The sequence below is a fragment of the Mastomys coucha genome, unplaced genomic scaffold (assembly GCF_008632895.1).
Source record: "Mastomys coucha isolate ucsf_1 unplaced genomic scaffold, UCSF_Mcou_1 pScaffold7, whole genome shotgun sequence".
Classification (NCBI taxonomy): Eukaryota; Metazoa; Chordata; class Mammalia; order Rodentia; family Muridae; genus Mastomys; species Mastomys coucha.
This window is the reverse complement of record NW_022196913.1, coordinates 70064860-70075279: the sequence shown is the minus strand read 5'-3', so window position 1 is coordinate 70075279 and position 10420 is coordinate 70064860. Positions and strand designations below refer to the sequence as shown.

The 10420-nt window shown below is 44.5% G+C and overlaps 1 protein-coding gene across 2 annotated transcripts; it reads right to left on the bottom strand.

Annotated features, from left to right (window-relative positions):
* Positions 1 to 1866: 1866 nt before the first annotated feature.
* Positions 1867 to 9952, bottom strand: LOC116081827 (putative serine protease 47). 2 transcript variants are annotated; one of them, XM_031358520.1, is made up of 5 exons: positions 9690 to 9952; positions 8799 to 8961; positions 6312 to 6589; positions 3420 to 3583; positions 1867 to 2353 (listed from the first exon to the last, which is right to left on the bottom strand). In XM_031358520.1, the coding sequence occupies exons 1-5, from the start codon at positions 9901 to 9903 to the stop codon at positions 2036 to 2038; spliced, it is 1137 nt and encodes a 378-aa protein (XP_031214380.1). In that variant the 5' UTR covers positions 9904 to 9952; the 3' UTR covers positions 1867 to 2035. The 2 variants fall into 2 exon arrangements, with proteins under 2 accessions (XP_031214380.1, XP_031214381.1); XM_031358521.1 differs by having other exon boundaries at positions 6336 to 6589.
* Positions 9953 to 10420: the final 468 nt, after the last annotated feature.

Sequence of the window (10420 nt, the reverse complement as noted above, 5' to 3'; positions counted from 1 at the left end):
TCCTTCTCCTCTTCCTCCTCCTCCTCCTTCTCTTTCTTCTTTATTTTAAACTCCAGATTTTATTCCCCTCCTGGTCTACCCTCTAAATATTGCACGTCCCATACCTCCTCCCCAGCCCACCCCCATCTCCACGAGGATGTCCCCACTCCCTGCTCCCAACTCCACCAGACCTCTAAACTCCCTGGGTCCTCCAGTCTCTTGAGGGTTAGGTGCATCTTCTCTGACTAAACCCAGACCTGACAGTCCTCTGCTGTATATGTGTTGGGGGCCTCATATCAGCTGGTGTATGCTGCCTGGCTGCTGTTCCAGTATCTGAGAGATTTCTGGGGTTCAGGTTAATTGAGAATGCTGGTCCAAGTGAGGTAACTCAGACCCAAAAGGACATGCATGCTATGTACTCACTACTAAGTGGATATAAGCCCCCCCAAAAAAGTGCCAAATACCCAAGATACAGCCCACAGAACTCAAAAAGCTGAAGGGCCCAAGTGAGGATGTCTCAGTCCCACTTGGGAGGAGGAAGAAAGCAACCACAAAGGGGGAGAGAGGGACCTGAGAGGGAAAGGGGATGGGGGGGAGAGAGGGGAACATAATTGGGTATTGGGTGGGGAAAAGGACTGAAATCCCTGAGGGCCAGCAGAAAGAATAGAAACATGCAACGGGAGGTAGGAGGTTGGGGGACCCTCCAGAATGTACCAGAAACCTGGAAGGTGAAGCATCTCAGGTCTTGAACTTCTAATCCTTCTGTTGCTACCTCTAAAGTCCAGGGATTTCAGGTGTTCATCACCATGCCTTGTTTATGCAGTTCTGGGGACCAAACTTGGGCTTTTTCATGCTAGGCATGCACTTTACAGACCACCTCTTAGGGAGGATACTTTCTTGAGTGTCCACAAGATCCTTTTGTGATGAAGTCCTGTTGTACAAGCATCAAAAGATTGCTGCTAGTGAACACAAGTACATCTGTACTAGCAGTGAGAATCCAGGAAGTTTAGAAAACACCAGGACTAGGAAGGGTTTGCACTGAACCTCATGAGTGCTGTCTGGTTCCTGTGGACCTGGGGTAAATGGGAGCTGTCCTCTTTATTGAGAAGTCTAAAGGCTGGAGTGGGCAGCATTTGAGAAGCTTCTTAACTCCTGATGGCCACATAAATACTCTGTGCTGGGTACACTTGCAGAAATAATAGGCTCAGAATACCATTTTTGTTGTTGTTTTAAATCTTCCTAGATTACTTAGACCTGGTCATCTAAACAAAGGTTACATTAAGTTCTAACCATTGAAGTATGGACAGAGAAAGTTGTGGCCTGTGCTTCATACACCAGGGACTACACTCATGGGGAGAATTGGGCCTCTAAGAGTAGGTGAGGGTGATACTGAATATTCACTTAGAAGTAGAGATTTGAACACTGTTGGCTTAATGCTTAGTTTTCATCCAGGCACTAGAGCCACTTCTGTCTGGTTTTAACCAATGATCTAGTTCCCCACATCATCACAGGTCACGTCTACCCCTTATCCTAAAACCCTAGCCCCACAAAATCATTTGAAATACTCCCCAAGGTTCCCTGTGCTTTGGTTCTTCTTCCTTAAAGTCCCAGAAGTGCTGTTGCCCTATCCCCAGAAGAGGCCCTTGCTCCCTTGTATTTGAAAGCCAGATGTAAAGATTTACTTTCCATGAAGGATTTACTCTCTTCCAGGGATGCACCCTCACTCCCCAGTACCCCTGTTCTGCATCCCCCCATTTCCTGCCTTTTCCTCAAGGAGACTTTTCTTGAGATGCTACATCTTATCCCTTTTGAGGGCTGATGGCTAACTCCATGGTAAGTGTGGTCACTGAGGGATATAGGAACCCTACAAGGGCAGTACAATCAGAGCTGAAGAAAGATAAGCTTTATTGGTAGGCCTTTCTATGCTTTTTGGGGTAGTAACAGTGAATGGCCAGATATGCAGAGGAAAAGGTTCAGATGGTAAACTAAGGAGTGGAGGCTGTATCTCGGGGGGAAAAAAAAAAGCCTAAGTAAAGAATGCCTAAAGGCCTGGTGCTCACCCTGGGGCCCACTGTGGAGCTGTGGGGATAAAGAATAGCAGGAACCATATTTGTGTAGCCATAAAGATGTTGCAGGGTTGTAGGGAGCCAGCAGCCTTCAGAGGTCTGGGCTGAAGTTCTGTGTGAAGAGACACAGATCCAGGTTCTGGAAATGGAGTGAGTCTCTTGACTTGGGTGATCCAGTCAGCGAAGTAGGTGACTCTGGTGAAGACGCTGGGGTAAATGGGATGCCGGCAGTCCAGGCCCCAGCTGGCTAGTCCTACTAGGACCCATGCACTGATGTGGTAGCAGATGAGGGGGCCCCCAGAATCACCCTGAGGAGAGAGAATAGTTAGTGTGAGATATGCTTAGGGTCAGAAGTATCAATTGCCTGTCAGGACCTTACACACCCCCATTAGGCAAAAGCTAAGTGAGGGACATTAGGGTTGAAGAGCAAGAAGCTTCTAAGTCAGTTTACCAGGTAGATGAGGACATATATCAGGATATAAACATATGGACCTTCCCCAACACTCCCTTTGCTTGGCATGCCTGATTCTAGAAGGTAAAATTTAGGGACTTGAAAGCAAGCTGGTTCTGCTAACACCTATGTGTAGATCCTAGCTCTGTAAACCTTGATCTGCGACAACATATCCAGTTAAATTCCTCTGCTTTTAGTCACCTTGGCCTGAAGTATTTTCTTAACCTATCTCCCAGCTGTGTGAAGGCAGCTCATATCACCAGGCAATAGGCAGGAGTCTTCAGAACACTGCTAGGAGTTACTGGGGTTGTGAGATGCCAATAGGAAACCCTCCTGGGGAAGCCAGTGTATAACGGAGACTGTGTCATCTCAGGAGGCTGAAGCCTGCGGAGATGGGGATAGAACTGGAATCCAAACACCTAGGCCCTGGCTGTGCCACTTCACTTCAGACTAGCCATTTTCCCTCTCTGATAGTTTCCAAGACAATCCTTCATGTCCAGTAATGAACTTTCATCTATACCAAGATTTATATATAAAGAGCTTAGAAACTGACAACCCAGCAACAAAATGAGAAACTTAAGATGTCATAGTAGATAACATGACAATGCACAGATAAAATAAACTTAGTAGCAAAAAAGGGAGATGGGTACCAGGAACATGCTGAGTCAGTACCAGAAACTACCAAACCATTCACTTACAAATTACATATTTCTATATATGTTATGTCTCAATAAAAGGTATAAAATATTGATGTTATGGTTTTCTAAAGGAACAACTACCCTCAAAGAGACTATTGAAGCATAAACCCAAGAAAAACAGATAGAGAAATGAAACAGGAAGGATCTCCACAGAGACTATAGGTCAATACAGCCACCCTTGGAGGAATTGAGAAAAACCAGACATGGGGAGAACACATTACTCACCCTGCAGATGGACTTTCCTGTGGAGAGCCCCCCTGCACACAGCATTTCCTCATGTACATAGTTCCTGCTTTGGTCTGGTCTTTGCCCATACAAGGCATTACAGAACTCATTCTCAATGATGCCCACCTCACCCTCCTGGAGCGAGAATGGTGGTAACAGTTTTGCTGTGAAGATAAGAAGGAGGTCAGTGATGGACACTATGCCTTAGTCAGGAAAGTCCAGGCTACTCTGACTGATGCTCACCAGAGGGCAGCTGAGCACAAGATTGCGTCCATATTCTATCTAATCCTCATAAATGTCTCTCCTTTTTCTCAGAGACTCTCACTTACCATCTTCGCCTCTCACGTGGCAACAGATCATACTACTAGTGTAGAGAAAGGGGAAATCCACACATGTGCCCAATATTGCTCATCAACCTTTCACTGACAGTTTCACTTTCATGAACAGTACTATCCATTCTCTACGATCCATTTCTAACCTTTATTCTATGTCTTCATCCACTCATTAGTCCACACACCTACTCATTTTCATTCCCTTCATTAGTCTATCCATTTACCACATGTACCCTTCCATCCATCCATCCTTCCTCTTCTTACCTACTGACATTTCTATCCACAGCACCCAGGCACCCATCTTCCTTCCTCCCTTCCTCTCCCCACTCACTAGACACCATCTCACTCACCCATTCACTGACTATATCACCAGTCTATTCATCATTTATCTTTATGATAGGTAAAATGATACAAAAGAACATTTTTAGTAGGGAAAAATCAGAGGAAATAAATTTTCTCATTAGTGTTAAGGTGATCATACAGATTAGCTCACAAAGTTAAATAAAATTCAGATATGAGACTGTGATAAAAGTAATTATGCCAAGACTAGAGGGGAGAGAAAATTACATAGAAAAAAGTAAAGCAAGAGTCCTGGATGTAAATGACTTCAACATATTCGAGGAGTAGCAAGGAAGCGGGGTTTGGGTATACGAGGGAAGTAATGGAGGAAGCAGAGTTGGATCTGGGCACTCTCATCACATAAGGCCTTATACCATGACAGATATTTTTATTTTTGATTAAGAGCTCAAGTGAGAAGGTAGGGAAGGGTCCTGAAAAGAGAAATGGTATGACTGTTTTATTTAACGTGATGCTGATGGCTACATGGAAATTCATATAGAAGCACACAAGAATAGAAGTAGGGGACCATTTTGGAGAATACAGTAAAAATAAATGAGAATTAAGTATGCCAGAGTGAAGAGAAGCAGCACAGTGGAGAACCCATCAGGTACTAGACTGGTATTGTAAAACAAAATGTGGACTCTTTCTTCAAGGATGTGTGTGTGCGTGTGTGTGTGTGTGTGTGTGTGTGTGTGTGTGTGTGTGTGTGTCTGTGTGTCTGTGTGTGTCTATGGGAAAGAGAGAGAGATAGATGGATAGAGATATTAATTTACTGGACAAGGACAAGGATGCTAAAACTAATCAAAGCTTCTTAGGAAGACACGTTTTTCTCTGAACACCCAAAGTATGTTTTTTTTTTTTTTTTGAGAAGAAATATGCCAAATTAAAAATCTACATTATTTTTTCATTTACATTATTCCATAAGTATATTTCCCAAGTCATAACACGTTAATAAATACTTCTGGGTGTGACTCTACATCATCTCCACTTTCATTATAAAATAATAAAAACAAGTGTTTTTAGTGTTTCACTGGTAGTGCCTTTTTAAAGTATGTATAAAATAATGGGACCAATCCCCAATACCAGAAGCAAACAAGCAAACAAAACAAAAAAGATGTCTCCATTATGTAATTCACCTGGCAACACTATAAAACTGGTTGAGAACCAGCTAAGATTAAGTGAGATTAAATACTCTGGAGCTACAATAGTTCTCAATCATGCATTCTTGGTGGTCACACACCACATGTGACTTTCCACTTTACCCAAGTACTTACCAAGCTATACGGTAATGTCATGTATTATACTTTGGATAGAGTGTTGAGGCCAATGTATTTTAGGCTTTGCCCTCAGCCAGTGACCCTATTGGTCACATAGTATCCTATTGGTAACAAGTAGATCATAGTGGAAGCAAGTTAGGTCATTGGGCATGTGCATCTGTTAAGAAGTAGAAGTACATTGGCCTCTCCTCCTCTTCTTTTTGTTTCCTGACCACCATATGCATCATTGTTCTAACACACATTTCCTCACCTCAATGTGCTGCATTTCCAACTGGTCCAAACCAACCGGGCCAAATGATCATGCACTTGAAGCTCTGAAACTATGAGCTAAAATAAACCTTTCTTTTAAAACTGAGTACCCTGGGTATTTTGTTCCTGACTAACATGGAATGGGTTGGCCACCACACATGACTATTGAATTTAATCAAGTTTCCTCAGATCCATAACTGACAAGGACACTGAGAGCCAGAGAGAGGCCTTCAGTTGCTGAGGAGTCCCTATCCCAACTTGACCCCCAACACTGAGCATCTCCCTCACAATTTCCATCCCAGACACCCATAATAGCAGGAGGGGCCTACGGAGCCCTCCCTACTCTCTTGAATACCATCAACAAAGTTCTCTGAACACCCTCCAAAAATATTGGAATAAAAAGATCATTAATATTCAAGGACCCCTGACTCTTGATGGCGAATGTCAACAGTTTCCTTCAGAGCCTGAGCTTCAGGGAGTTTGTGGACTTTCACGATTTGCAGAGCTAGAAAGGACCCAAGAATGGCCTTTTCATGTCAGGTCATAGAGTTGAGGTACAGAAGGCAATATCCAGTGATTTCAAAGGCCATTCTGGGTCTCTTGCCAGCTGAGTCACTCTCTCCTTCCTCCTCATGCCCCTCTTGTCTTCCTCCTCTCCCTACCCTCACTCCCTCTCCAACTTTTCTTTCCCTTACTATCTTCAGAAAGCATTCCCCAACCAGTTATCCAACAGGATGTGTGGTTGGAGAGCTGTGTGTCTTTGGATGGGAGGCAGGCAGGTACAACATAGGATGTGAAGTTTACAGGCAGACGCAGCTGCAGCATTGCAATGTCACTCCCAAAAGAATGAAACTTCTCAAAGTCTGGATGATTGATGATATGGTTCACAGAAATCTTCTGAGTGTGCTTTGTTTCCTGGTACAACTGATTATTCCCCAACAGTACCTCATAGTCCTCTGGGGCCTGGGATTTGCTGAAAGATAAAGAATTCCATCATTACCATTATCCTTGAGTGGGGGGATATCCCTGTCTTCCTGAACCTTCATCTATCAGTGGTCACTCTGCCCTGATTCCACTTAGCTTGGTCTCCCCCTTTCTGACAGTCAAGTGACATGGTAGTTTAAATGAGAATGGCCCCCATAGGCTCATGTATTTGAATGTTCCCTATTTGGTGGAACTGTCTGAAAAGGATTAGGAGGCCTTGATGGAAGAAGTGTGTCTCAGAGGTGGGGGTAGGCTTTGCAGTTTCAAAAGTCTAAGCCATTCCCAGCTGCCCTTCCCTCTCTCCTTTGTGTCTGAGGATGAGGATGTAAGCTATCAGCTAACTGTTTCAGCTGCCATGCTCCCTGTTGTAATGGTCACGGACCATTACATTACATGGACTATTGTAAGCTATCAGCTAACTGTTTCAGCTGCCATGCTCCCTGTTGTAATGGTCACGGACCATTACATTACATGGACTATTACCCTCTGAAACTATAAGCCCCAATAAGCATTTTATTTTATGTCTCCTTGGTCATAGTGTTTCATTATGACAATATAAAAGTAACTAAGATAGGAGCCTTTTTTTCTGCAGGCTGATGGATATTCCACTCAAATCTCATGACAAAGTATCCCCCTATTACATCTTAGAAATGAAGGAACAAAGAATTCCAGCACTAGAAGGGCCCTTGATAGGGACATCAAATTAAAGCTTTTTTTTTTTAACTTAAGAAAAACTATGGTGAATCCTAGTTTTATAATTTAAATTTTAAATGCCTCCTAGGTCAATAACTAAAGGTATACTTATCAGCCTGTGGTACTACCCAGAAAAGGTGGAACATCTAGGAAGTGAGACTTAATGAAAGAAGCTATGTCATTACAATGTCCTTGAAAGCCTCCTTCTTTTCATTATTCTTATTTCCTAGCTACCATGAGGTCAACAGACCCTATCCACCATATGTTCTTGCTATGATGAACTGTGTTATAGAGTCAAAAGAAACAGGCTAACTTTGGACGGAAACCATAAGCCAAAGGAATTCTTCCTTTTGTTCATTTCCTAAGTTATTTAGTCACAGAGATGGAAATCTAGCATCTTTTCCTGACCCCTTTGCAATGGATTGCTTCTCCACTTGGTAATAAGCATTCATATAGGATTTGGTAAATGCACACAAGCGCATAAGAGGCAAGCTTCCCTCATTTGTGAGTAGGACTGTGTAAACAGCCTATGCTTGCAGCTTTGTTCCCACAGCTCCCACAGCAGGAGACTCTTCACCTACTCCACACACTCAGTCCCTCTTGTTGGTAGCCTTTGCAGCTGCTTTGCCCTCTCCCCACACTGCATCATCTTTATAGACCTATGTTCTTTGGAATTGCCTTCTTCACACACTTTGGTATGTCTTACCTGCATCATACTAATTGAAGCTTGTTCCTTCTAAAGAAAAAGAAATCTTGACCTGGGATCTACTACATTCTGTTACCTAAAGAGACTCAGGAGAATTCAGCACAGCATAGGTACCAACAGGATTAAGCTAGAATCTCAAAATCAGTAAGCAAAGTTTCAGTGCCCTGACCTGGATTGTACAGTACACATTCCCTCCGGGTCCCTCCATATCTTATCAGAAGCTAGACCCTCAGTCAGGTTCCAAAGAGACAGAAGAGGTAGACTCTTGACTGCCCATATCATTTGTTCACATCTAGGGGCCTTCATTTCCCATCCATACAACCTAATAATAGCATAAGCATGACCACAGTTTTTCTCAGGTCTCAATTTTACAAAATTGGTAAGAAATCACCTGGTTGCTAGTCATACGTGGTCTTTGCCTAGAGTCCAGGCTCACAGGAGAGTAAGGGACAGGAAATAAGCTGAGGTCTACCAGTAGAGAACAAAGCATGGCCAATCCTCTTGGAAAACATCTATGTTAGTGAACACAGAAAGGAAGTATAAAGATTTCTACAGGAACTGAGAATGAAAGATAATGGAAGTCCTGGGCAGATGAAGGAAATTCTGATGGCATATAGGGGATAATATAGGTATAGTGGATTGTGGGTCAAGAAAGGAACCATGTGTCTTTGGTAGAAGTAAACTACCCCAGAGAAAGCGCAGTGGAGAATAGCATATTCTCTCTAACCTTCCTCCTCACATCCTATATCTTTCTTAACACCCAATCCCTCTCTGGGGGATCCTGATAAGGCAAACTCACTTTAGAAAGCAGTGGGCTGTGGAAACCAGCCAGTGGGAATCTATGAGGACAGCTCCACAGAGATGCACGCCCCGGTACAGCAGGCTGGCCTGCCATGGCCACCGGCCAGCCAATGTGTCCTGGCCACCGAACACTTTCCCAACCATCTTCGGTTTCCCACACACTGTGGAGACACCCCCATGCAATCTATTAGAGACATAGTGCCCAAGGGTCAGAATAATACCACAAGGAGGTTCAGATTGGAAGACCATGGCAAAAGACAAGTGACTTGTATAAGTGACCCTGGGTGACTCTGGTCTCTGCTTTCACTGACATGAAAAGTTCAGCTAATGGTTCTGTGGAAGCAAGAGCCCAGGAGTCTGGAAAGATGGCATAGGGTAAATAAAAGGGTGGGCACCACAGCCCATCTTTACGTGGTCCTGGCAAGGGTAGATGGACAGATGGAAGGCCCTGGGACTTCATTCCCTCAACAACAGAGCTCTGTACTTACTTTTCAGATCAAAGAACTAGAAGTCTCCTGGGTTACTAATGTTAGATGCTCAAGGTCCTAGCTTAGTGCCCTGGATCTTGGCAAGTTGTATTTACCTGTTCCCAGGAACGGGCGCTCTACGCTTCAGGGAGCGTTGCTCTCTTTGTCCTTCCTCTTAGGAATCCCATTCTCTACCAGCACCGCTGGGACAGCCCTGGACACCTTTTTGGTCCCATGGAACCACACCAGGCTCTAGGGTGTAGAGTCAGTCCCTAAGTGGGAACCTAAAGCCCCTTGATTGATATTTTCTTTGGGACCACCTGGCTCTGAGGGGAAGGCAAAAGGTGAACCACTTCCGGTGCCTTACCTGGACTTTATGGCCTCTACCCATTCATTGCCCGCCCACTGCCTTTCAAACAGACCTGATCTGTTCACAAGATCCTGGTTCCTGCTGGCCGATGGTTCCCAGCCTTGCTGTGGCTGAGGTTTTCCAAGTGCTAGCCCAGGAACCTTTGGAGGGCTGGGAATGCTAGGCTTTAGGACAGGATCGGCCTTGGGGCTCAGGGGCAGCAGTAACAGCAGGAGCCAGAGGAGGGGGCCGGGCCCACAGGGGATCCTCACCGCCCTTGTGCCCATCCCAGATGCTAGGGCTTGTGGGGAAGTTGGTCGTGACCTGGGCCTGACCCCACCCTGACCCGGACCTGACTCCACCCTGACCCGGACCTGACCCGGACCTGACCCCTGCTTAGACAGTTCTGGAGACAGGCCCCCAAGCTCTGTTTGGATTGGGCCTTCCTACTTGCTTTTATCCTATCAGGACTCTTCCAAGACCACAATGACCCTAGCACTAATTTCTGTCATTCTCAGCCTCTAATAGACATTTAGTGTAGCCAGCAATAGTGCGGTGGAAGGTTCCAGCACATGGATGAGCAAAAGGCAGGGAATCTAACTAAGCACAGAAAATAGGAAATGATATGAAAAAGGTAATTCATCTGGGGACATAGCTCAGTAGTAGTGGTAGTAGCCCGAAGTCACTTACAGAAGGACTTCCCCATGCACCCATACACACAAAGAAAGATAATTCATGGAAGAAGGGAGAATTAAAAGATCCTCACATAAAGAAAATATAACTAGCTGTCAGGTGAGCAAAACA

Excerpts from the sequence above, each read along its gene's own strand:
- LOC116081827 (XM_031358520.1), bottom strand. The coding sequence starts at position 9,903 with ATGGGCACAAGGGCGGTGAGGATCCCCTGTGGGCCCGGCCCCCTCCTC. Across the intron at positions 8,962-9,689 it reads GGATCTTGTGAACAGATCAG|TGTGTGGGAAACCGAAGATG; the intron begins GTCTGTTTGAAA and ends GTGTCTCCACAG. Across the intron at positions 2,354-3,419 it reads CAGGAAAGTCCATCTGCAGG|GGTGATTCTGGGGGCCCCCT; the intron begins GTGAGTAATGTG and ends CTCTCTCCTCAG.